The sequence below is a fragment of the Kogia breviceps genome, chromosome 10 (genome assembly GCF_026419965.1).
Source record: "Kogia breviceps isolate mKogBre1 chromosome 10, mKogBre1 haplotype 1, whole genome shotgun sequence".
Classification (NCBI taxonomy): domain Eukaryota; kingdom Metazoa; phylum Chordata; class Mammalia; order Artiodactyla; family Physeteridae; genus Kogia; species Kogia breviceps.
The window spans coordinates 26775485-26796062 of record NC_081319.1 but is presented as its reverse complement, the minus strand read 5'-3'; the positions used below and the strand labels follow the sequence as shown (position 1 = coordinate 26796062).

The following is a 20578-nucleotide window of genomic DNA, read 5'->3' as shown; positions in this document are numbered from 1 at the left end:
CACAGCTATTGATTAACAACAAAAATAATTAGAATGATTTAGCCTTTGAGAGTAGAGGGTATTTTTCTACTTGTGTTCATGGAATAACAGTAATAGTAGTCATAAGAGTAGTAACAGACAATGATGCCCATCTTTACTTTCTTTCTGCACAGGAATTTTGTTTATGTTTCAGCAAGAAAAATATTTTTGCCTAAAGCTTGTAACTTTTCCAGATTTGCAATGGAAACTGCATATCCTCTTTTTCTTGCAAAGTTATGAGGGTGGGAGAAAAATCATGACTCTGCTGTTTACTATCCATAAAAGCTTAGCTGAGATTTTTAAATTTCTTTGAGCCTGTGTTTTCTTGTCTGAACAAGAAACAGCAGTACATACTTATATGGTTGATGAGGATATTAAATGAGGTATGCCTATAGGGGTGCTTAGCATTCTGTCCAGCAAGTACTTACTACTTAACACAATGCAAGAGTCATTATTATGATTACTGTTACCATTATTCCCTGCAGTCAATGATAAGTCCTTTGACATGAGTTTTGGTCCTCTAATGGGCAGTTATTAAAGCCTGGTGATACTGACACAGATAACTTTTGTTTAAAACAAAGATGGAAGTAGAAATGGAAGTAGAAATAGTAAAAGCATTTTGTGATGTGAGTTCACCTTGGCCAACCACCCCTGAAATTTTATATCAGTTCTGATAGTTAATTACGAATGATCCTACTTGAATGCTAAAAATTCCATAGGAAGCCTATGGAATCTTATTTTGTGACAAAGTTCTAAGCCAAACAAAAAACACACATCCTTACATTTTATTGAAGCTATTTAAGACTGAAACATAGGTAAGTAAAGATGGCTTTACCTGATCATTGGGTGGAGAGATAATGCTATCTTTATTGTAAAATTAGAAATCTTGAAAATACTTCCAACACCATCTCCTGTCCTGTGTACCAGTGACCCCATGCAAACCAAACACACAAATAAATATTACACAAACACACTACTGGCTTTTGCTTTCACCCTCACTAGTTAAGAAAAGATTTGGAAAGATAAAGTTAGTAGTATGAGCAGAGGGTGAAATATGTAATATTTTGAATGACTTTCACTCATTACATACTTCCAGTATTTTAAATATCATAATGTGTGGGTAGTATTTCCTCCTGTATTAAGTTGCTATGGATAAAATTTTAAATTACTTCTTCCTTTTTGCCACAAGAGATATAGGAAGATTAAACCCAGGTATGTTATTCCCTGAGAATGAGATTTAATTTGCCTGAATAACTCAAGTCTGTCTACAGCAGGTTGGTACTTTGGTTTTTTGGTAGTTTTGATTCAGGATTAACCCTCTTTGAGATTGGTAAGATCTGTGAATTCAGGAATTTTGTCAAGCTGTTTATAGTTTACAGAGCAATACTAACACACATTAGCAGGCAGTCCTTACTTGTCGAATGCATAAGTCAAGGTTTCTCAACCTTGGCAACTACTGACATTTTCCATTTGATTCTTTGTTGCGGGCAGCTGTCTTTTGCATTGTAGGATGTTGAACAACATCGTTGGCCTCTACCCTCTAGATGCCAGTAGGTGTCAGTAGCAGCGACCGACCCCGCCCAGCTGTGACAACCTCATATGTCTCCAATTATTGCCAAATGTCTCTTGGGGGAGGGAAGGGTCCACACTGCCCTTTATTGAAACCACTGCAGCAAGTGAATGTATTGCCTTTACATGTCAAAGGAAATCTTCCAAACTATAAGTTCCTGGCTGAACACGAATGAAGAATTTGGAAGCTATTTGATTTACATAATCAATACAGGGCACTAAAATGGATCATTTACTCTCCACCAATGTTAACAGGATTATTGAAACATTTCGAGAGATTTGTTATTGTAAGAGGGAAATTGTCTTTCGTCATCATGGGGCAGAAGAGAAGGGGTCACCCTCAGTCACTGAGAGTAATATTGTGGCAGTGTTTTATCATCCCTCCTACTTCTCCCAACCTAGTTCTTAAAGGAACCTAATGTTATTTCGAGGTCCGGATATAGAGGTTCTAGCCCCAATGTCTACAAAGTATTTAACATTGCAAATGGGATATGGAACTCTGGGTTATTTTGGTGACACAGCTGTTGGCAGCTCATACATTTCTGGAACGTGAGAAGCATCCTCTGACAATGTGCAATTGTTGTCTAAGCGACTACATTGCCATTTGCCACAGTTCTGGCTCCCTTCACATGGTGTTTGGAGGACTTGGAAAATTTGCCACCATATTAGCAAGGAGGAATGTTGGGTGTGAAGACAGGCCTGGGGGAATAGGTTCAGTCATCACACTTCATCCTCGCCAAGTTCTCAGCTCAAATGAAATGCAAGTGGGTGGTATTTTAAATAAATCAATCTCTCTGTCTAAAGAGATACAAATGTTTAGATGACCTTGGGCACATTACTTAGCCTTTCTAACCTGGATATACTATCCATAAAAGAGGGGATGGAGGTGATGCTTGGATGATGTATTTAAAGTACCTAGCACAGTGGCTGGCATGTAGCGAGAACTGAATTGACATAAGCTATTATGATAATTATCATCATTATTAAACATATGCAGGAGGTGCTATACCCACAAGCTAGCTGACAATAAAGGAAAGAGGAAGGATTCAAGGACAATGAAGTCATACAGGGTGGAATCTTGGTTCAGCTGCTTACTAGCTGTGTGAACCCTTATATCAATCAGCCTAGGTTATGCTGCATTGTAGTAACAAAAGACTTTAACATCTCAGTTGCTTACAACTACAACTTCATTTCTTGCTCAGCTCCACATCCATCAAGGTCCAGTTGCAGCTCTACACTACATCAATCTTATGCCAAGACCCAGGCTGTGAGTGCAGCCTCTGTGTAATATTGTACATTGTATTCAGCATAGTAGAAGGAAATAAACAAGATGGCAAATCATCAAAGGGTTCTTAAAACTTCCGCTCAGAAATGCATTCATCAGTTCTGCCCACAACCATTGGCCAAAGCAAGTAACATTGCAACTCCTGAGTTCAAAGGGGCAAGGATATATAGCGGAGGGGAACTGCAGAGAGGGACAAGACGGTGCCACAATAGACCACACCTCTACTGTGGGCCTCTGAGCCTTCACCTTTGCTTCTGCAGAAGTGTTAGCAGTCAGAAATTCAACTAATTCACACGGAGAGATTATGATGTACCAGACTCTGCCCAAGATACGTTGTTATCTACAAAACCTCATCGAGTCCTCATAACAACCAGCTAAATTAATGTTGTTGGCTCCCTTTGACAGATTTTTAAAAACCTGAGGTCTTGAAGACGTTAAATAACCTCACACACAAAATCAGATACAAATATTGCAGGACACACAGTAAGTATCTGCAGTTGCATAATGGCTTATTTTTGAAACAACTTGTTTCTAATTGTTTTAGACTCTATCTGCATGTAGGAAGAGTAGTGGGAACAAAACTGGCTGGCTGCAGATGGTGCAACTAGCCCTTTGGAGTTCTGACTCACTAACTTCCTAGTTTTCCTCCAACAAAATCCATGGGCAGGGGGCATCTACATTGGACACTCTTTCTCACCCAGTTTTGGCCTGCTGCCTCCCCTTCTCAGACTCTAAACTATTCATTTGCATCTTTCTCCCCAACTCCTGCATATTAATTACTCTCCCTCCTCCTCTTCCCCCCATCCCCCAACTCCAGACCTTTTTGGCAAATCTTATTAGTAAACAGATGGGCTATCTGTGTTGCTGGGAGACCACTTCATACATGGGATCCAGTCCAAAGGGAGTGAGAAGGAAGGGGACATATCAACTACATGGTGGAATGGCTAAGAGTGCTGAAGACTCCTCCTCCTTCTTTTCTGATTATTTTGAATTCAACTCTGGCTTCATTCTCTGCACTCCCCTTCCATGGCCCTCAATTCCGTCATCTCTAAAATGAGAATAACACCGCTACTAACCCATGGGGGTTTTGCGAATATTTAATGAAGTAATGTTTATAAAGCCCTTAACACAATTTGTGATTCATAGAAAGAACTCAATTGTTTTGTTGTTGTTTACTAGTTTTGGCAAGCTTAGCAGACTAAGGAAGAAAGAGTATGAGTTGAAGTGGGGATGCACTCGGGCCTATTTATGATGGACTAGGGGAGCTTCATTCGAGGGTTCTATCTTAGGCAAAGGATCTCAGTAGAAACAGCATGAGTTTTGAAGGAACTTGAATTCCAATCCCTGTTTAGCCCCTCATGAGCTACGTTAGCTTGGCTAATTCAGTCTCGCGAAGTCTATTTTCTACTTTTTTTTTTTTCCTACTTTAAAAAATGGACATTATAATTCTCTCCTGACCTCACACAGTGGCCGTGGGATTACCTGCCTGGCACACTGTCCCATATTTTCATGATTCATTCGTTTCCCCTCTCCCCCTCTAGTTCCCTTCCCCTGACCTGACCCTCTGCCTACCCCTGAGGGAACGGGCAGTGTTTATCCTGTTCCTTGAAGTATCCCAGCACCTGGCACTGCTTGGTCACATGGAGAACGTTCCATGAAGGCTCAGAGGAATGACCGAGTCAGCAGTCTTTCTCTGGTGTTCTGAAGTCACCAGAACGCACACACCTCCCCACGTAAGGTGTGGGTTGCCTCTGTCTCTTACCTGGAAACCCCGTCCTCAGGCAGGGGACCGTCTTCCTGAGGGTGCCAGCCTCCTCTCCCCAAACCTAGAGCCCCACAGTCGCCCTGGCGCCTCAGGGCACCGGGCGCGCGAGCGGCGGCGCCGGTCCTAAGGTCGCGGTTAGGCCTCGCCCACCTCCTCGCCCTCCCCTCCGGACCTCGCAGCTGGCCAATTGCAGCCTCCCCCGGGGCCGCTGGGCGGGCTCCAGCACCGCCCCGGTCTCCCGCCTCCACCGCCGCTCCGCCTCCCCGCCCGCCCCTCCCACCCTCGCCGCCAGTGCTCACCGCACCCGCGCGCAAGCTTCGAGAACCCAGCGTCCGCGAGCCCGCGTCGGCCACCCAGCTCTCCCCGGCCTAGCTCCTTCGGCTCCTTCCGAAAGGGGGTTCTGGCTCTGAGGACGGAGACGGTAGTGGCCCTCGAAATTCATTTTCAAAGGCACCGCTGGGTGAGAAGCCCGAGCGAGGCGAGCTATGGACCCCGTGAGCCAGGTAGGACCGACTGGGCAGCGCGGGTGATGCCGCGGGACCCCCGGGCTCCGGTTGCTGCGTCTCCAGCCTCTTCCTCACGCTGTCTCTTTCTCTCTCTTGCCTCCTTGGTCCACAGCTGGCCTCGTCAGGCACCTTCCGGGTGCTGAAGGAGCCCCTTGCCTTCCTGCGAGCCCTGGAATTGGTGAGTAGCGGTGTGTGTGCGGGGAGGGGACCGAGGCAGCGAAAACCAGTAGGTGAGGAGAGGTCGGGTGCGGTGCTGTCTGCTCGGTTCTGCTCCAAGCCTGGGATGCAAAAGCCGCTTCCTTCAATCCTCCCCCCTCCCCAGGTGCCATTCCGGGATGGCGGGGACAGGATGTAGGGTCCCGGCTTGGAGGCGGGAGCGTGGACGAGTTTTTGCAGGCGCTTAGACGAGGTGTCATGTCTCATGTCACCGAGGCGCTTACGTTCAGGGGCTGGGGAAAGAAGCCTCCTGAGGAGACTGGGAGGGGAGCAGATGGGGCAGCTGCCTCTGGGCTCTGGCTGCTCACCTGGATTATTGCGGGGGTGAGGGCGTGAGAGGAGGGACCCGGGGCTGAGCGGAGTAGCGAGCGGGGAGGGCTTTGCCAAGCTGGGAAAGTTGGTGAGCACTGGGGCAGCTCTCCACCACGCCCGGGATGCTTGGAAGCGCTGTGACCCGCGCTCCGCAGCCGGAGCTCCAGGGAGAGAGAAGCTTCGAGGCTGTGAAAGATACTGCCGTCGAGAGCGGGACTCCTTCGCATCTCAGAGTTTCTCTACTCTGGCTGCTCTCGAGGGCTTTTCTGATTTCTTCTAGAACCTCCCAGCCTTCTCTGTGGAGCTTGTTTCAGCGACGGGGCTTTAGGAAGTTATAGTACTCTTCTGTCCCCTTAAAAAACAACTTGATAGTCCTAGGGCAACTTATCTGTTGGCAGAGGAGGCACAGAAACAGTTACCCAGGGGGCCACCGAGCAATGTTAGTGTCACTGCTTGCATGATGGTTATTCAGAGTGAAATCTGCGGGTCACACTTTCTCTTGCTAGGAGCTCTGAAAGGCAAGCGAACCTATCTGAACAGAAAGTTCAGAACCCGTCATGTAGCATTAATCACAGGCCCTATCACTGACTAGCTGGTAAGTTATGTAAGAGTGTTTTCTGTCCTCCCAGATCTTAGCTCCTAGGCCCAGTATCCAGCTTTGGCAACACAAACTGTGGTACATGCCTACGTGGATGATCTACAGGGTAATCACATTTGCCTTGTTTGTAAACCTGCATAAATATGCATGAATATATTAACTGGACATAATATCAGGACAGCATTTGGAAGGCTTTAACTGTTGGTTTGGGGATAGCTATTCTAAAACTGTTTTCCTCACAGCCACCGGTGAAAGCAAGCAGGACTCACCGTCTGGGCAGCTTTCAGTTGACTTTCTCAGAGTTCTGTCCACATTCGATCACTCAGCCATTCAACAAACATTCTCTGTGGAAGAGTGATTGTTTTGCTCAGTGTAAAGGCTCCATTGTCAAGCCACTGTCTCTCAAAACAAAATTCAAAGGGCTGACATCATTTCTGACATAATCTCTTATTGTTTCACACTGTCACTGTCACTCACCTGAAACATTAGTTTGTATCCCCTTCAGTCCTGTTGCAGTGTTATTTCATGTCACTCCCCACACACAGCCTCTATGAGTATCTTTCAGAGTGTGGTAAACCTGGATGAATTTTTTTTCCATGCAGATTTCTGGACATGAAATAAAAATATTGGGAAGGTGGGTGCCCAGGAATCTGCATTTTAAATAAGCTCCCAGGATAATTCTTATGCACATTAAAGTTAGAGGACTACCACCCTAAGCTATACAAGGAGCCCCCGAAACTTCAAAGTGCTTTTTACCTTAAGGCTCTTGTTATTCTTATTAATACTATATGGAATGCCCTCACAGCCCAAGCCGAGAACAAATGTTTGTCTTTTTTTTTTTTTTTTTTTTTTGCGGTATGCAGGCCTCTCACTGTTGTGGCCTCTAGACGCGCAGGCCCAGTCCAGTGGCCATGGCTCACAGCAGCCCAGCCGCTCCGCGGCATGTGGGATCTTCCCGGACAAGGGCCCGAACCCGTGTCCCCTGCATCGGCAGGTGGACTCTCAACCACTGCGCCACCAGGGAAGCCCCAAATGTTTGTCTTTTAACCTCAGCTTAAATATTACCTCCTCAGTGAAGATGTCTCTCATATTTGGTTCTTCCTCTTTCCTCTACCCAAACTGAATGATTCACCCCATTCTTTGGGCTTCCATTACATCTTATCCATTCATTTATTCATGATAATTTATCACACTGCCTTATAGTTTTTTCTTGCTGTGTGTGTGTGAGAGGGAGAGAGAACTTACTACATTTAAAATATTTTTTTGATTTATGTATAGTTGGTTTCCTCTCTCTCTTCTGGGCCTCTGAGGCTCTAAGGAGGAAGGGATTTTGCTTGTAAATCAGTGATTAGCCTCTCATTTGTGGGAGAGAACCTGAATAAGGGACCAATGAAACCTTAAAAGGTCAGATAAGTTAGTTGATCACTACCTTTTAAAAGAGCTAAGGTCAAGAGATGAGAGCAGGGACATAGAAGCTTTGAGAAAGTTTATCAAAATGGAGAAAGGAAAGTATCTCTTCTGTGCATGCCATGGGTGAAGAGTCACTCTGAGGTCTGTTTTCTGTGGGAGATAGTGACGAGAGAGTTCTAGCTCTTGGATGGCAGGAAATTTGTTCTGTTTGCTTCTGTGTTCCCCACAGGTGCCTTTCATGGTGCTTGGTAAACAGTAGTGATCAGCAGAAAGTGTAAATTGAGCATGACAGAGCACTAAAACACCCGGTTTCTCCTGTTCTGTGGGGCAACAGCTTCAAAGTTGGTAGTCTTGAAAGACTTTGAACTACAATCCTTTTTATTTTTCAGTATTTATTCTGTAGAAGTAAAAGTGTATGTAAAGATCTATGTTCAAGGCTATTTACTGCAACATCCTTTGTAGAGGAAAGAACTAGAAACAATTAGTAAGTCTGTTAATAGGAAAATCATTAATGTATGATTCATGCATGCTGTGAAATATTATACTGTCATTAAAAAGATGGGCTAAATTAATATGCATTGCACTGGCAGTCAGCATAGGTAATTGTGTTTGATAAAATTTATCAAGTGCAGAAAAATGAGTTTCATTCTTAGTATTTGATGAAATTGTTATATGGAAAAAAGTGGTTTTCAGTTTTCCTTCTTTTAATCAACACATGGAAAATGTATTCAGTCAGATTTCAGACTAATGTATAGCATACAATATTTTTGTAAAAATAAAAAAAGAAAATATAGTTTTGTGTGTGAATGTGGGTGCGTGTGTCTGTAATTTGTATAACCATAGATGTATACCTCTGAACTGTTAAAACTGCTGTTTTTCCCAAAGGGTGTAATTTGAGGTTCAGTGGGGAGAGGAGAGGGTGAAGGAAAGCTGTGGTCTTCAGGAAGAATCACAGGCATATCACTTGTCCACAGTTGTGCACATGAGTAAATTTTTTAAAAATAACTTATATTTTAAATGATCTTCTATGGATTGACCATATGAAGCAGTATTACTTCTAAATACATCCTCCACTTTGAGATTTATTGCCTTGGAAGGAAAATGCACTTTATTGATGTGTTCTTTGCTTAGGAAAGGCTCATGTATACAGTAGATTTAAAGTTTAAAAAACATATAAAAGTCAAGTCTTCAGGGAAAAAGCTTTAGCCAATTTCAAAGACCTTGACGCAAAACTTCCAAATCCTTAATCTCTACTTAAATGAGGTTAGGGGACTTTCTGCTATCTTCTGGGTCAAAACCAAAATTCAGGACACAGCACTGACTCTGGTGGTCTGTTTTGTTTATTCCCTGATGATAAAATAGGTCTAAAAATGTCTTAAATCATCATTTGGAGATGGTAAAAAAATTTTTTTTAATTGAACTTACCTTATTTCTCAGACTTGGTAAATTGGTGTAGCATCCTGCCTTCCACTGATCATTCTTATTTTGCTACTTCAATTCTTTGCCAGTAGAATTTTGGCCTGCTTTTTTTTTTCCTTTTAAAGCATTTTTCTTAATACATTCTTTTTTCTCTCTACTATTTACAAGGCTCTGGATTTGCACCTGTGGATTTATGTGTAATGGAATGTAGGGGCCCCAACAGTTCCAAATTGTCCAGGACTAGAATTGGTACACATGTAAGGGCATCAAAGGGACTTCAGCTCCTGCAAATGATATTTGCTTGGCTGGCAGGTCCAGACTCCGTCCCTCTAAAATTAACTGCTGGGGCAACTTGCTTGATTCCTCTAATACTTATTCTCTGACCTCCGTCCCCCACTTTGCTACCATTTCTGCTACAACCCGTGGACTCCATATCTCCATTCTGCCTTTCCAAAGGAGGCCAGCTTATCCAGAGATGCAGCATGTCTGCTGTACGAGGCATAGAGCTCCTTGATTTAAATGGAGGCACCTGCTTCCCTAATCTTCATTCCTGAATCTGAATTCTGATCTATGTTTTTCAAATGTCATACTGCTTGCTTGATATGAATAGTATTTCTGATCATGTTATTGATAATAGCACAGTAAGCATGTTTATGATATAATATAATATAATATAATATAGTTATCATTTTAAACTCTTAATGAGAGAAGTAACAGTAGCTACCTCTGTCATGCAGGCTTCATATGAGGCACTATATTCCAGTGCTTTCCATACGTCATCATATTGAATCTGTATGGCTTACATTCCCATTTCACCACGGAATTCAGGGAATGTTTATAACTCACCAGGGGCAAAATTGTAGGAAATAGCAAAGCCAAGATTTGACATCCTCCAAACTGTGTTCTCTTAAATGCTACACTCTTCTGCTTCCTTCGTTGTGACAGGTACCTGTCGTAACTTATCCCTAATCCTCAGAAACATTAAAAGGCAGGTGCTATCTGATTTTGCAATGTTTATCTCACCCACTCTGATATGTATTTCAGGCCTTTTCTGAAAATGCCAAGGAGTGTTTATATTTAGAGACTAACTCAAGAGACATCAATTGTCTTTGATATTGTTTTATTTTCTGTTGGTTATTAATTAACCAAGGTAGAGTAGGTTCTAATTAAAAATCAGTATCTTTTCATTTAAATACATAGAAAAAGATTTTGATTATAAAGCCAATAATTTGATCTTATTTTATGGGTCTTTTTTTCTATTTTCTTAAAAATACCTGTGCATGAGTCAGACAACTCTTTTTTTCTAAGCATAAGTAAGACAGAAATTCTAACATACAACTTATTTAAATTATGAGCAGCAATCTGCCATTGAGGGTGGGATGTAATTTCAAAGCTACATTAATTTGGATTTAATTATAGCTTCTAGTTTCTCAAGTGACAAAAATCATATGTAAATGAAATATGAATCAATAAATACACTTTTCATAAAAGAGCAGCTCCCCAGTGGGCTAATGGATTTGTCCCTTCATGCTTTTCTGAGTTTCATTAAGACATTGGTATTTCACCCCACGAGTACAGAAAAAAAGATTAAGATACTACTAATGGATTTGAATCCCAATTTTGTTCTTCCACTATCTTGGCGACCTTGGGCAAGTTATTTAATTTTATTAGGTATCATTTTTTTCTCATCTGTAAAATGGGACTGATAACATCAATAGTTGCTACTTCAAAGGATTGCTATAAATGACTTAATTCACATAAACCACCTTGCATAGTGCCTGGGCTATAAAAAGTGCTCAACAAATGATTGTGAAGGTGATGATGATGATGATGGTGATAATGATGATAACAATTTGAGTGATTCTGGGAACGATGAAAAAGGAAGAAGTAGAAATCTACCGGAGAGTAATTTATAACATTATGGCAACTTCTTGCAAGTTAGAGTCTTGGCAAAGTTCTGACGTAGAAAATCTGTATTCACACTTATGTGTGTGCCTCTTTTGAGCCCCTCACCCCTTATACCTTGCTGCCAGGGATTTTTTTTACCATAGCATGTGTAACTCTCTAGGGAATTGCTCCTTGGAATAACTGTGTTCAAGGAACATTCTAGAGACGCCAGTGTGGGACCTAAAGGAAAAGAAGAATTGCAGGAACTTAGTTCTAAGGAATTTTTTTGTTGAGGTGTGGGGAGACCGTTTTCCTGATCTTTCTGAAATCATAATCCATAGACATTGCTTATTCTTGAAAGAGTTACATGTATCCAACTGAATTCTCCATGGTGTAGACAAAGGTTCTTATAGCATCAACCACTATAAGGCACTTACTAACTACACCCTAATACCCAGGTACACCTGGCTTTTGGGAATCACCCAGATAAAAATAGGAGAAGAACCCTGCTCTCATGATCAAGTAGAAACATCACCCTTAGTTCTCTGTTCCCCAGAGGATTCACATTTCTTCCTGATTTAGGTAAGAAAAATAGTCTTATGTTAATATAAAAAATAATTAAAAGCCTCTAAGGAATACATCTACAGAGCAATGACTTTCCTTTGAGTCTTCACCTTCTGCAGGCACGTCTTTGAACTTGGATGTATTTGTAATTATTCTCGTTCATTCTGTTAGCTTAGCCATCCTGTGAGAACCTCACTTCCTCACTGAATTTTGGGGACAACACCCCTTGCCTACCTTCTCATAGTTCTGGAAATTTTAAGTAAGAACAAGCAAGTAAAACACTTTGTAAACTACTAAATGTCCTCCAAAAGTAAAAGATAGTTGTGATCATGATGATGATGATAATAAGGAGCAATTTTTTCCAATCCTGGAGACTCTGGATATCATGAGATAATTGGTGAAGACTGGGGTGTGAAGTATCTCTGCTCCCTGCGGGGCTGAGCCCATCTCAGCCACTCTCCATCCTCTAGCTTTTGCCCCAATCATTTTGGTCTCTTTGGAACCCGCAAGAGAGAATGTTGCTGTCTGTTGAAACTGATGCATCATCAAAACTTGGAGGAAATCCACCCTCAACCCTTTTCGCTCTCATACTAAAAGCCTGTTTCTTGCTCTGTACACATTTCACATTTATTAGATATTTGGGGGGCCTGGTGATGGTCTCTTGCTGGACTGATGGACTTTTGCACATACCCCTTCCTGTGCTTAGAACACACGCTCTCTTTTTTCACCAAACCCCCTTTGGCTGGCAAATTCCTCTTCTCTTTTCAGGTGTCAGTTTAGACATCACTTCTTTTGGACTTCTTTTTTTAAAAAATGTATTTATTTTTGGCTGTGTTGGGTCTTTGTTGCACGTGGGCTTTCTCTAGTTGCGGTGAGTGGGGGCTACTCTTCATTGCGGTGCGTGGGCTTCTCACTGCAGTGGCTTCTCTTGCTGAGGAGTACGGGCTCTAGGTGCGTGGGCTTCAGTAGTTGTGGCACATGGGCTCAGTAGTTGTGGCTTGTGGGCTCTAGAGCGCAGGCTCAGTAGTTGTGGCACACGGGCTTAGTTGCTGTGTGGCATGTGTGATCTTCCCAGACCAGGGATCGAACCCATGCCCCCTGTGTTGGCAGGTGGATTCTTAACCACTGCGCCACCAGGGAAGTCCAACATCACTTATTTTGGAAGGGCTTCTCTGAGTAGGGAGGTCCCTCCAGATGAAGTCAGCCTCCTGATGGCTCCCAGAGCACACTGTTCAATGCCTTTTTTTTTTCTTAACATTTTAGCTCCTCAACTAGACTAAAAGCTCTGTGAAAACAAGGATCTTGTTTGTCTTGTTCATCAGTACATTCTAAGTCTCTAACACAGTGCTTGACACATGGTAGGAACACCTCCAGGGGCATTCATAAGTCCCACCAAAACACCCAGGCAATTGAACATAGGAACCAGGCAATTGACGATATGCAATATCCTGAGATAAACCATAATGGAAAAGAATATAAAAAAGAATGTGTGTGTGTGTATATATATATATATATGTATAACTGAATCACTTTGCTGTACAGCAGAAATTAACACAACAGTATAGATCAACTGTACTTCAATAAAAAACCTGAAACATCCAGGCAGTAGGTGCTTAGTCCTAAGAGAGGGAATACGATTGGCTCAGCAGATAATTTGTTCAGCGGGCACAACCGTCAGCCCCAGGCCATATCAGGCTATGGATTGGCTGCCCTGGGCCAGAGGTTCACTGCAAGTCCCTGTCACTTGTGGCCTGAATACAAAGTGTCATGAGATTCAAACCATGTCCCCTAGACTGTTCTTTAAGTCCCGGGCACTTTAGGCACAGGGAGAGGTGTATGTGTCTGGTGGATGAAGAAGGCAGAACTGGTAATTTTCTTAAGGAGAAGACATTGCTTCTTTGAGATTTGGGGAGCAGGCTTCCTGGAATTTGCTCTGACGAGGGGCCATTGGGGGGGATCCACACTGATAATGTGATCTGGAGGGGCTGTGCCTTCGCCCCTTCAACATGTGGGCTCTGCCAGCTTGTGCTGCTTGTTCATCAGTTGAAAAGCCTCTTTCTGAGAATAACGATGGGGTTTTTCCCTAGTCATGAGATAGCCCATTCGTGAAGGAAAACGTATAACCCCAAACCACACATACTTCATCTTTGTTCATAAATTGGTAGCTTAATTCAACACTGGCCCTTAACATTAAAAGACTACAGTAATGAGTACCTCAGTTATCTGCTTGTGTTTATTAACGTGGTAGAAAGGAGAAAAACATGAATGGATGGGGGTGTTGGTTTGTTTTTAATTTAATATCCCTATGCAAATAAAATTTTTTATCCTGAATGTTTACTCATGGGAGGGTCATTGGCTTGCCTGGTGTGATGGGTCCTGTTTGTTTCAGGAGGGTACGGGGGGAGGAATTGGTTGACAAGCAAGAATCCCATGAAAAACCTGGAAGGTAATATGGGGCTTGAAGGAGCCTGGGCTTTGGAATGAGCTTTTTGCTGGAAGGCTGGCTCTTCTCTCCAGCCATGGGACACTGAGCAGATTACACGATTGTGCTTGTCCTCAGGTCTGAGGCCATCAAATGAAGGTCGTGAAAGTCACATCTTTGGGTTACTGTGAGGGTTCAGTAAGACAGTGTTTATAAAACCCCCAGCAGAGCATCTGGTTTATATTGAGGCTCCCTAACTGTAACTAAGGAAGAGGTTGTTAAAGACAATGATATGCTATCTGTAAATAAAATTAAGCATTCCAAAATTTTTTAGGAGAGTATAAACATAAAGTTTGGTCAATATATTATCATCATATTGTTTTTTATTTCTATTCTTCTCTCTTCCTTGTGAGATAATCATAAAATATACACAAGTAGTAGTAACACTAATACATAGAGACAAGGACTTAACCTAAGTGCCCTACATGTGTTATTTCACTTGGTCTCACTTTACTTTTGAAGGACCAAATAATAACCCTTTTTATATGTGAAGGAACTGAGGCCTAGAGAGGGCAAACAACTTGCTTAAAATCATACAGCGAGCATGTGAGAGAGCTAGGACTTGAACCGAGGCAACTAGATGCCAGGCCCCTTGATCTTAATCATTTTTCCATATCACCACCCATTAGTAGTGATCACTCATTACCTCTGCATCTTCAAGTTAAATGATTTCCCCAATGAAAACAGCCAGGACAATACATATAATTGCTTCTTAAAGTCATGTCTTCTTATTTCCTCATTCAGGTCCCTTTCTGCTGTCTCATGTTGTCAGAGCACAAAGAAAAATATAAATGCTCATCCCCATAATGACTAAGGAGGTCCAGACCTTCTCAGGGACCTTTTTCCTTCTCAAAAATACTCCTAACCCCTGAGAAAATTTTACTGATCTGTGTATCTTTTCTAACAAAATCCTTATTCACTGATCCATTGCATAAAGAAATTCAGGTTTAGGGATGTGTTGTTGAAACATGCCTATAAAGAGTTTTGTAGAACTCGGAAAGGATCCGGATATTTAGCTAGATGATGAACACTTAAATTCTTTTTGGATGCCTGATAAATTACTTGAGTCAAACAGATTCCATCATGGATGCAGGAAGAGCAAATGAATTGTCTGCCCATTGTGTGTGTGTGTGAGCTGCCCTCCTTTGGATTTGTTACTTTGAAGGATTTGTGTGCCAAATGAGAAGACATACCCCCTTATGGCTTTAACAAGAAGCGCTCACACATCCATCTTGTCTACCATGAGACTGCCTGGCTGTGCTTTCATGCCCTTAATTCACCTGATGGCTTTGCCTGCACCTGATAGACAGTTGGAATTACCTGTGGGATCCTTTCTGAAGCAGAAATCTAGAAGAATTGAGAAGGTAGAAGGGTTAGATTAGAGGAAAAAGAGATATCAGAAAATTAGTAGGCACAAGCCCATCATGAGTGAAGAATGGAGATCCTGGGAGATACTTAAGCTAGAAAAGGGGGTGACTTGATGAGTAGAGATTGTGACTGTGATTTGGAATGTGCTGCCTTTAGAGCCATACTAGCTTGGGTTCAACCATAGACCTTGAGTGTGTTCAAGGGTAAATCAACCTTACTGCGTCTCAAGTTCCTCGGGGATTTTACTTACCTAAAAGGTATCTTTACATGATAAAAATGAATTCATGACTAAAAACCCTTGGACACACCCTTTCTGTCCCTGACTCTCAACTTCTTGAACTGTAAAATGAGGATAAAATCTAGAACACAGACCTGTGAAATAAGCTGAGCCAACATGTATGAAAGTTCCCATAAGAGGGCCCAATAAATATTGAATGTTCCCAAATCTTGAAAACTAAAGCTCAGATGTCTGGGGACTCTTTACTATAGGAGCAATGCCTGATGTGTTACCTTTACTTTTTTTTTTTTTTCCTAATAAATTTATTTATTTATTTATTTTTGGCTGCGTTGGGTCTTCGTTGCTGTGACGGGCTTTCTCTAGTTGTGGCGAGCGGGGGCTACTCTTCATTGCGTTGCGCAGGCTCCTCATTGCGGTGGCTTCTCTTGTTGCGGAGCACAGGCTCTAGGCGCACGGGCTTTAGTAGTTGTGGCTTGCGGGCTCTAGAGCTTAGGCTCAATGGTTGTGGCGCACGGGCTCAGTTGCTCCGCAGCATGTGGGATCTTCCCGGGCCAGGGCTTGAACCCGTGTCCCCTGCATTGGCAGACAGATTCTTAACCGCTGTGCCACCAGGGAAGCCCACCTTTACTTTTCATCTGTGGCTGCAGTTATCTGAGGAAAGGGAGAAGGCATATGTTCATGTTTCATAATAATTGACTAGACTGTGTAGAAGAACTTTTGTCGTCAGAACCACATCACAGATTCTATTTATGAAGCAACTGAAAGCAAAACATGAATATATGTATTTGAAATCTATTTTAGATGACGTGCTTCATTGGTTAAAAAAAACAAAGAATATGTATGAAATTGTTCGTGGCATTAAACTCTAACCTAGAGTTTAGAGGGCAAAGTATAGTCTTTCTGGGGCAAAGACTATGCTTATTAGCAAGAATGATAAATTTGAAGTATAAATATTGTTTATACTTTTTATTACTATTTTAAATCGCTGGCTCCTTTTTGTTTTCTTTTTAATACCTAGCTTTATTCATTACATTTCCCTCATTTGGTAACAGAAGGAATGACTGGGTTTGACTGTCAGCTCCACCACTGACAAGCTAGGTAACCTTGGGCAACTTACTTAACCCCTTCGGGCCTTTCATATATATAAGAGTAGAAATAATAATAATTAGCAGGAAGAATTATTGTGTTGGTTAAATGAGATAACACTTGCAAAGAGTGATGGCTCATAGCAAGCACTCAATACATTTTTATTTCCTTTCCTTCTTTCCCTCAGAATGTGTTTTACTGCCAATGTAAATTTCTAAAGAATTTGTGAAATTCTGGAAAATTTCACAAGTCTTTTTTTTTCTCTAGGTGTTCCTCTGTGTTCTCATGTTCTCTCTCTCTCTCTCTCTCATACACACGCACCTGCACACACACCACACACATGCATTGTTTGTACTAAAGGCCATAAAGAGCAGGTGCCTAAGCCCAATGAATTCCAATGGGACAGTATGATCTGGCAGGTGTGGTCGGCAAGGAGAGAATGATTAGAGTAGATCATCTAGTCCTAGATTAGTGTCCTAGACACATTGGAGCCCAGGCTGTCTGCAGGCTTTGGCTAGATGACCATGAATTTGTGATGCTTTTCTGAAAGGAATAACATACTTTTTCATTTTAAAGAAAAAGCCCCCATAAACAGTGGGAGTTCACTAAATGGCTGTAAATAAATGAGCTCTTGTTATGTGCCAGGCTGTCCTAAATCAGTGCTACGTACATTGTCTATACAATTTCATTCAACTCTTACATTGACCTCATAAGGTCCACTTGCCCAAAGCTACTGAGCTGATCGATGACCAAGGGAGGATTTCAAGCCATGTATGTTTGACCTCCTGCCTCTCCCACACTGCTGTGATCTAAACATACTACGTATATGGGTACTGGGGAGTGGATTTCTTTTGACTTGCTATTGACAGCCATTTCTATGCATAAATTATTTGTTTAGTAATTTAAAATCACAAAACTATAAGCAAAAGTTAGTAAAGCAAAGTTACCCAATGTCCTTCTACTGAGAGGCAACTAAGGTTAATATTTGGAAAAGTATTCTTTCAGACATGTTGATGTACCTTTTTTCCCTGAAAAAAAAATGATGTGTTAGATTGCTAGGGCTGCCATAACATAGTACCACAAACTGGGTGGCTTTAACAACAGAAATTTATTGTCCCATAGTTCTGGAGACCAGAGGTCTGAGATCAAGGTGTGGGTAGAGTTGGTTCCTTCTGAAGGCCGTGAGGGAGAATCTGTTCTTTACCTTTCTCCTAGTTTCTGGTGGTTTGCTGTCAATCTTTGGTGTTCCTTAACTTGTAGATGATGTATTGCCTGAATTCCTGCCTTTGTCTTCACATGGTGTTCTCCCTGTATGTGTATCTGTGTCCAAATTTCCCTCTTTATATAACACAAGTCATATTGGATTAGGGCCCACCCAATGCCAGTGTGACTTCATCCTCACTAATTACATCTGCAATGACCCTATTCCCAAATAAGGTCACATTCTTAGGTACTAAAAGTAAGGATTTCAACATATGAATCTTGGAAGGACACACTTCAACCCATAACAGATGGGTTCTTAGAATAGATACTACTTTGTCATCTGCTTTGCCACTAGATAAAATATCTTTCTTCACAATTTTAATGGCTGTGTATTATTACACTGTATGCCTATACTAGAAATTATTTAACTAGTCTCTAATTTTAATAGTTTTTAAATGGATATTATTTTTAAAACCTGCAAAGAATCCCTTCTTAAAGATGAATGTTTACTGTACCTCTATTATTATTTACTTAGTTTCCAGACGTAGAATTTCTTGTTCAAAAGGTTATGCATTTTTAAGGTATTTGAAACAGATGCCAGATTGCCCTCCAATGAGGTGCTTCCACTGTGGGCATTACCAGTTAAAAGGTTTTCCAATTCCATAGACAAAAATGTAATCTTGATTAAATTGGTACTTCTTTAATTTGCAGTGAAATTGCACTTTTTTATAAGATTGTTTATCTTATTTTCATTTGGAAACATTTTAATGGACAGAATGGATTTGTAAAGCAGTAGCTGAGGCTGCCAAATGCATGATGCTGGTCACGTGGGCTTTTATATAAGCTGCTGCCTTAATCTTTCCTGGTCATTGTACTACTCCACCATTTGGAAATTACTTAGATCGCTGTACTTTGACTTGGGTAGAGAGGCAAATACTGAGCCTTCCTTTCTCTGAATCATTGTATAACAATAGATTTACATAATTTTTAGCATACCAAAGTTAATTTCTGTGTTATGAATCTTTAACAATATAATTTTATAATCTAAATTTATCATGCAGTTTGCATTTATTTATATTTTTAATATTAAACTTATTTATCATCAGTAACTTATTTTACCTTAAATGATACTCATAACTGTTGGTCCATACTCAGTACCTTTCTGAAATGTGAAGCTCACCCATATGTATGTAGTGACTTAGGCATACAGATTTATACCATACCTTCTTCGGGTTTGAGGCATTTGGAACTTTAAAAATTCTTTTGAGGAAAAGGGAGAGTGGATGGGGTGCTATTGCAACATCTGAGGAATCATAGGGTGTATCTGGCTCATGATTGTAGAAAACCCTATCAATAAAATAAAATGAATTCAGCTGCTGCCTGATGCCAAGGGCATTTCCTCTCTTTCTTGGATCACATTCCTGACCACACTTGCTATTAACAATGATAACATTGTGGACACACTCTGCCTTTGCCTCACACAGAACTATTTTGGGCCACCTTGGCCTCTCTGAATTAAAATAACAGTTGTTAACATTCACTGTATACTTACTGAGCTCCAGGCCCTGTGTAAAATGCTTTCAACAAGTATGCCATTTAATTCTAGCGACTCTATTACAAGGCATACATCATTATTTCCCCTTCTTTAGGCAAGAAACCTGAAGATTAGAAAAACAAGTTTAGTTGTGTATGGTTTAAGTGTGTGTAGTTGATAACAAAAGAGCTGAGATTTTGAACCCAGGTCTTCAGTACTTCAAAAAGATCCTGTGTGCTTCACCTAGCAGTTGTAGAGGAAGAAGAGTTCCCATTCTCTCCCAGAGACCAGATACCTATGGGAAGAACCATCCCAACCAACAGGGCTGCTGTCTGTAGCCCTGAGTGAACCCAACTGAGAGACAGGCCCAACCATTTAGCCCGTCCGATGGTACCTATCAGGGCAAAATCCACCAAGGTGGTGGTTTTTTGTTTTTTGTGTTGTTTTTTCTTTTGCAGTACGCGGGCCTCTCACTGTTGTGGCCTCTCCCGTTGCGGAGCACAGGCTCCGGATGCACAGGCTCCGGATGCACAGGCTCAGCGGCCATGGCTCACGGGACTAGCCACTCCGCGGCATGTGGGATCTTCCCGGACCGGGGCATGAACCCGTGTCCCCTGCATCGGCAGGCGGGCTCTCAACCACTGCACCACCGGGGAAGCCCCCAAGGTGGTGGTTTCACTGAACCTACTTATTTTTCTCAGTTAGGTGGGGAATTCTCTTGTGGGCCGGCAGAGCAAAATTCTTAAGTTCTCTTTGCAGTTCAAAGGCAAGTACTTTTTTTAAAAAAAAGCATGTCTAATGAATTCACTTGATAAAACAATTAATGAAAGAAAGCATGGTTTTTATTTGCTTTGAATTGTAAAAGCAATTCTGATTTGTAGAAATCAGCACCTCAGTGGCCTAGGCAAAGGATGGAAAATACTCAAAAAGAGCCGGGGACTGGTTGCTCCCTGCCTTTCCAGTTTGTCAAGAAGGTCTCCGCCACCCTTTAACTGATCCCCATCTGCTTGTAAAAAGGCAAAGATCCACCCTTTAACTGACCCCCACCTGCTTGTAAAAAGGCAAAGATCCCTTTTGTTTTATTGCCTTGTTTTGGGTGACACTCAGTTTCCTCTTCC

At 41.8% G+C, this 20578-nt stretch overlaps 2 protein-coding genes across 5 annotated transcripts in view; one reads left to right on the top strand and one right to left on the bottom strand.

Annotated features, from left to right (window-relative positions):
- CADPS (calcium dependent secretion activator) overlaps window positions 1–4789 on the bottom strand; it is a 795170-nt gene extending 790381 nt beyond the window's left edge. For all 4 annotated transcript variants that reach the window (XM_067043766.1, XM_067043769.1, XM_067043768.1 and 1 more), the window contains exon 1: window positions 4635–4789. The gene's annotated coding sequence lies outside the window, so the exon portion shown is untranslated. The remainder of the gene's footprint in view (window positions 1–4634) is intronic.
- SYNPR (synaptoporin) overlaps window positions 4665–20578 on the top strand; it is a 292184-nt gene continuing 276270 nt past the window's right edge. The window contains exons 1-2 of the mRNA XM_059075792.2: window positions 4665–5140; window positions 5256–5321. Of these exons, the coding sequence (XP_058931775.1) occupies window positions 5123–5140; window positions 5256–5321 (84 nt within the window). The 5' untranslated portion in view covers window positions 4665–5122. The remainder of the gene's footprint in view (window positions 5141–5255; window positions 5322–20578) is intronic.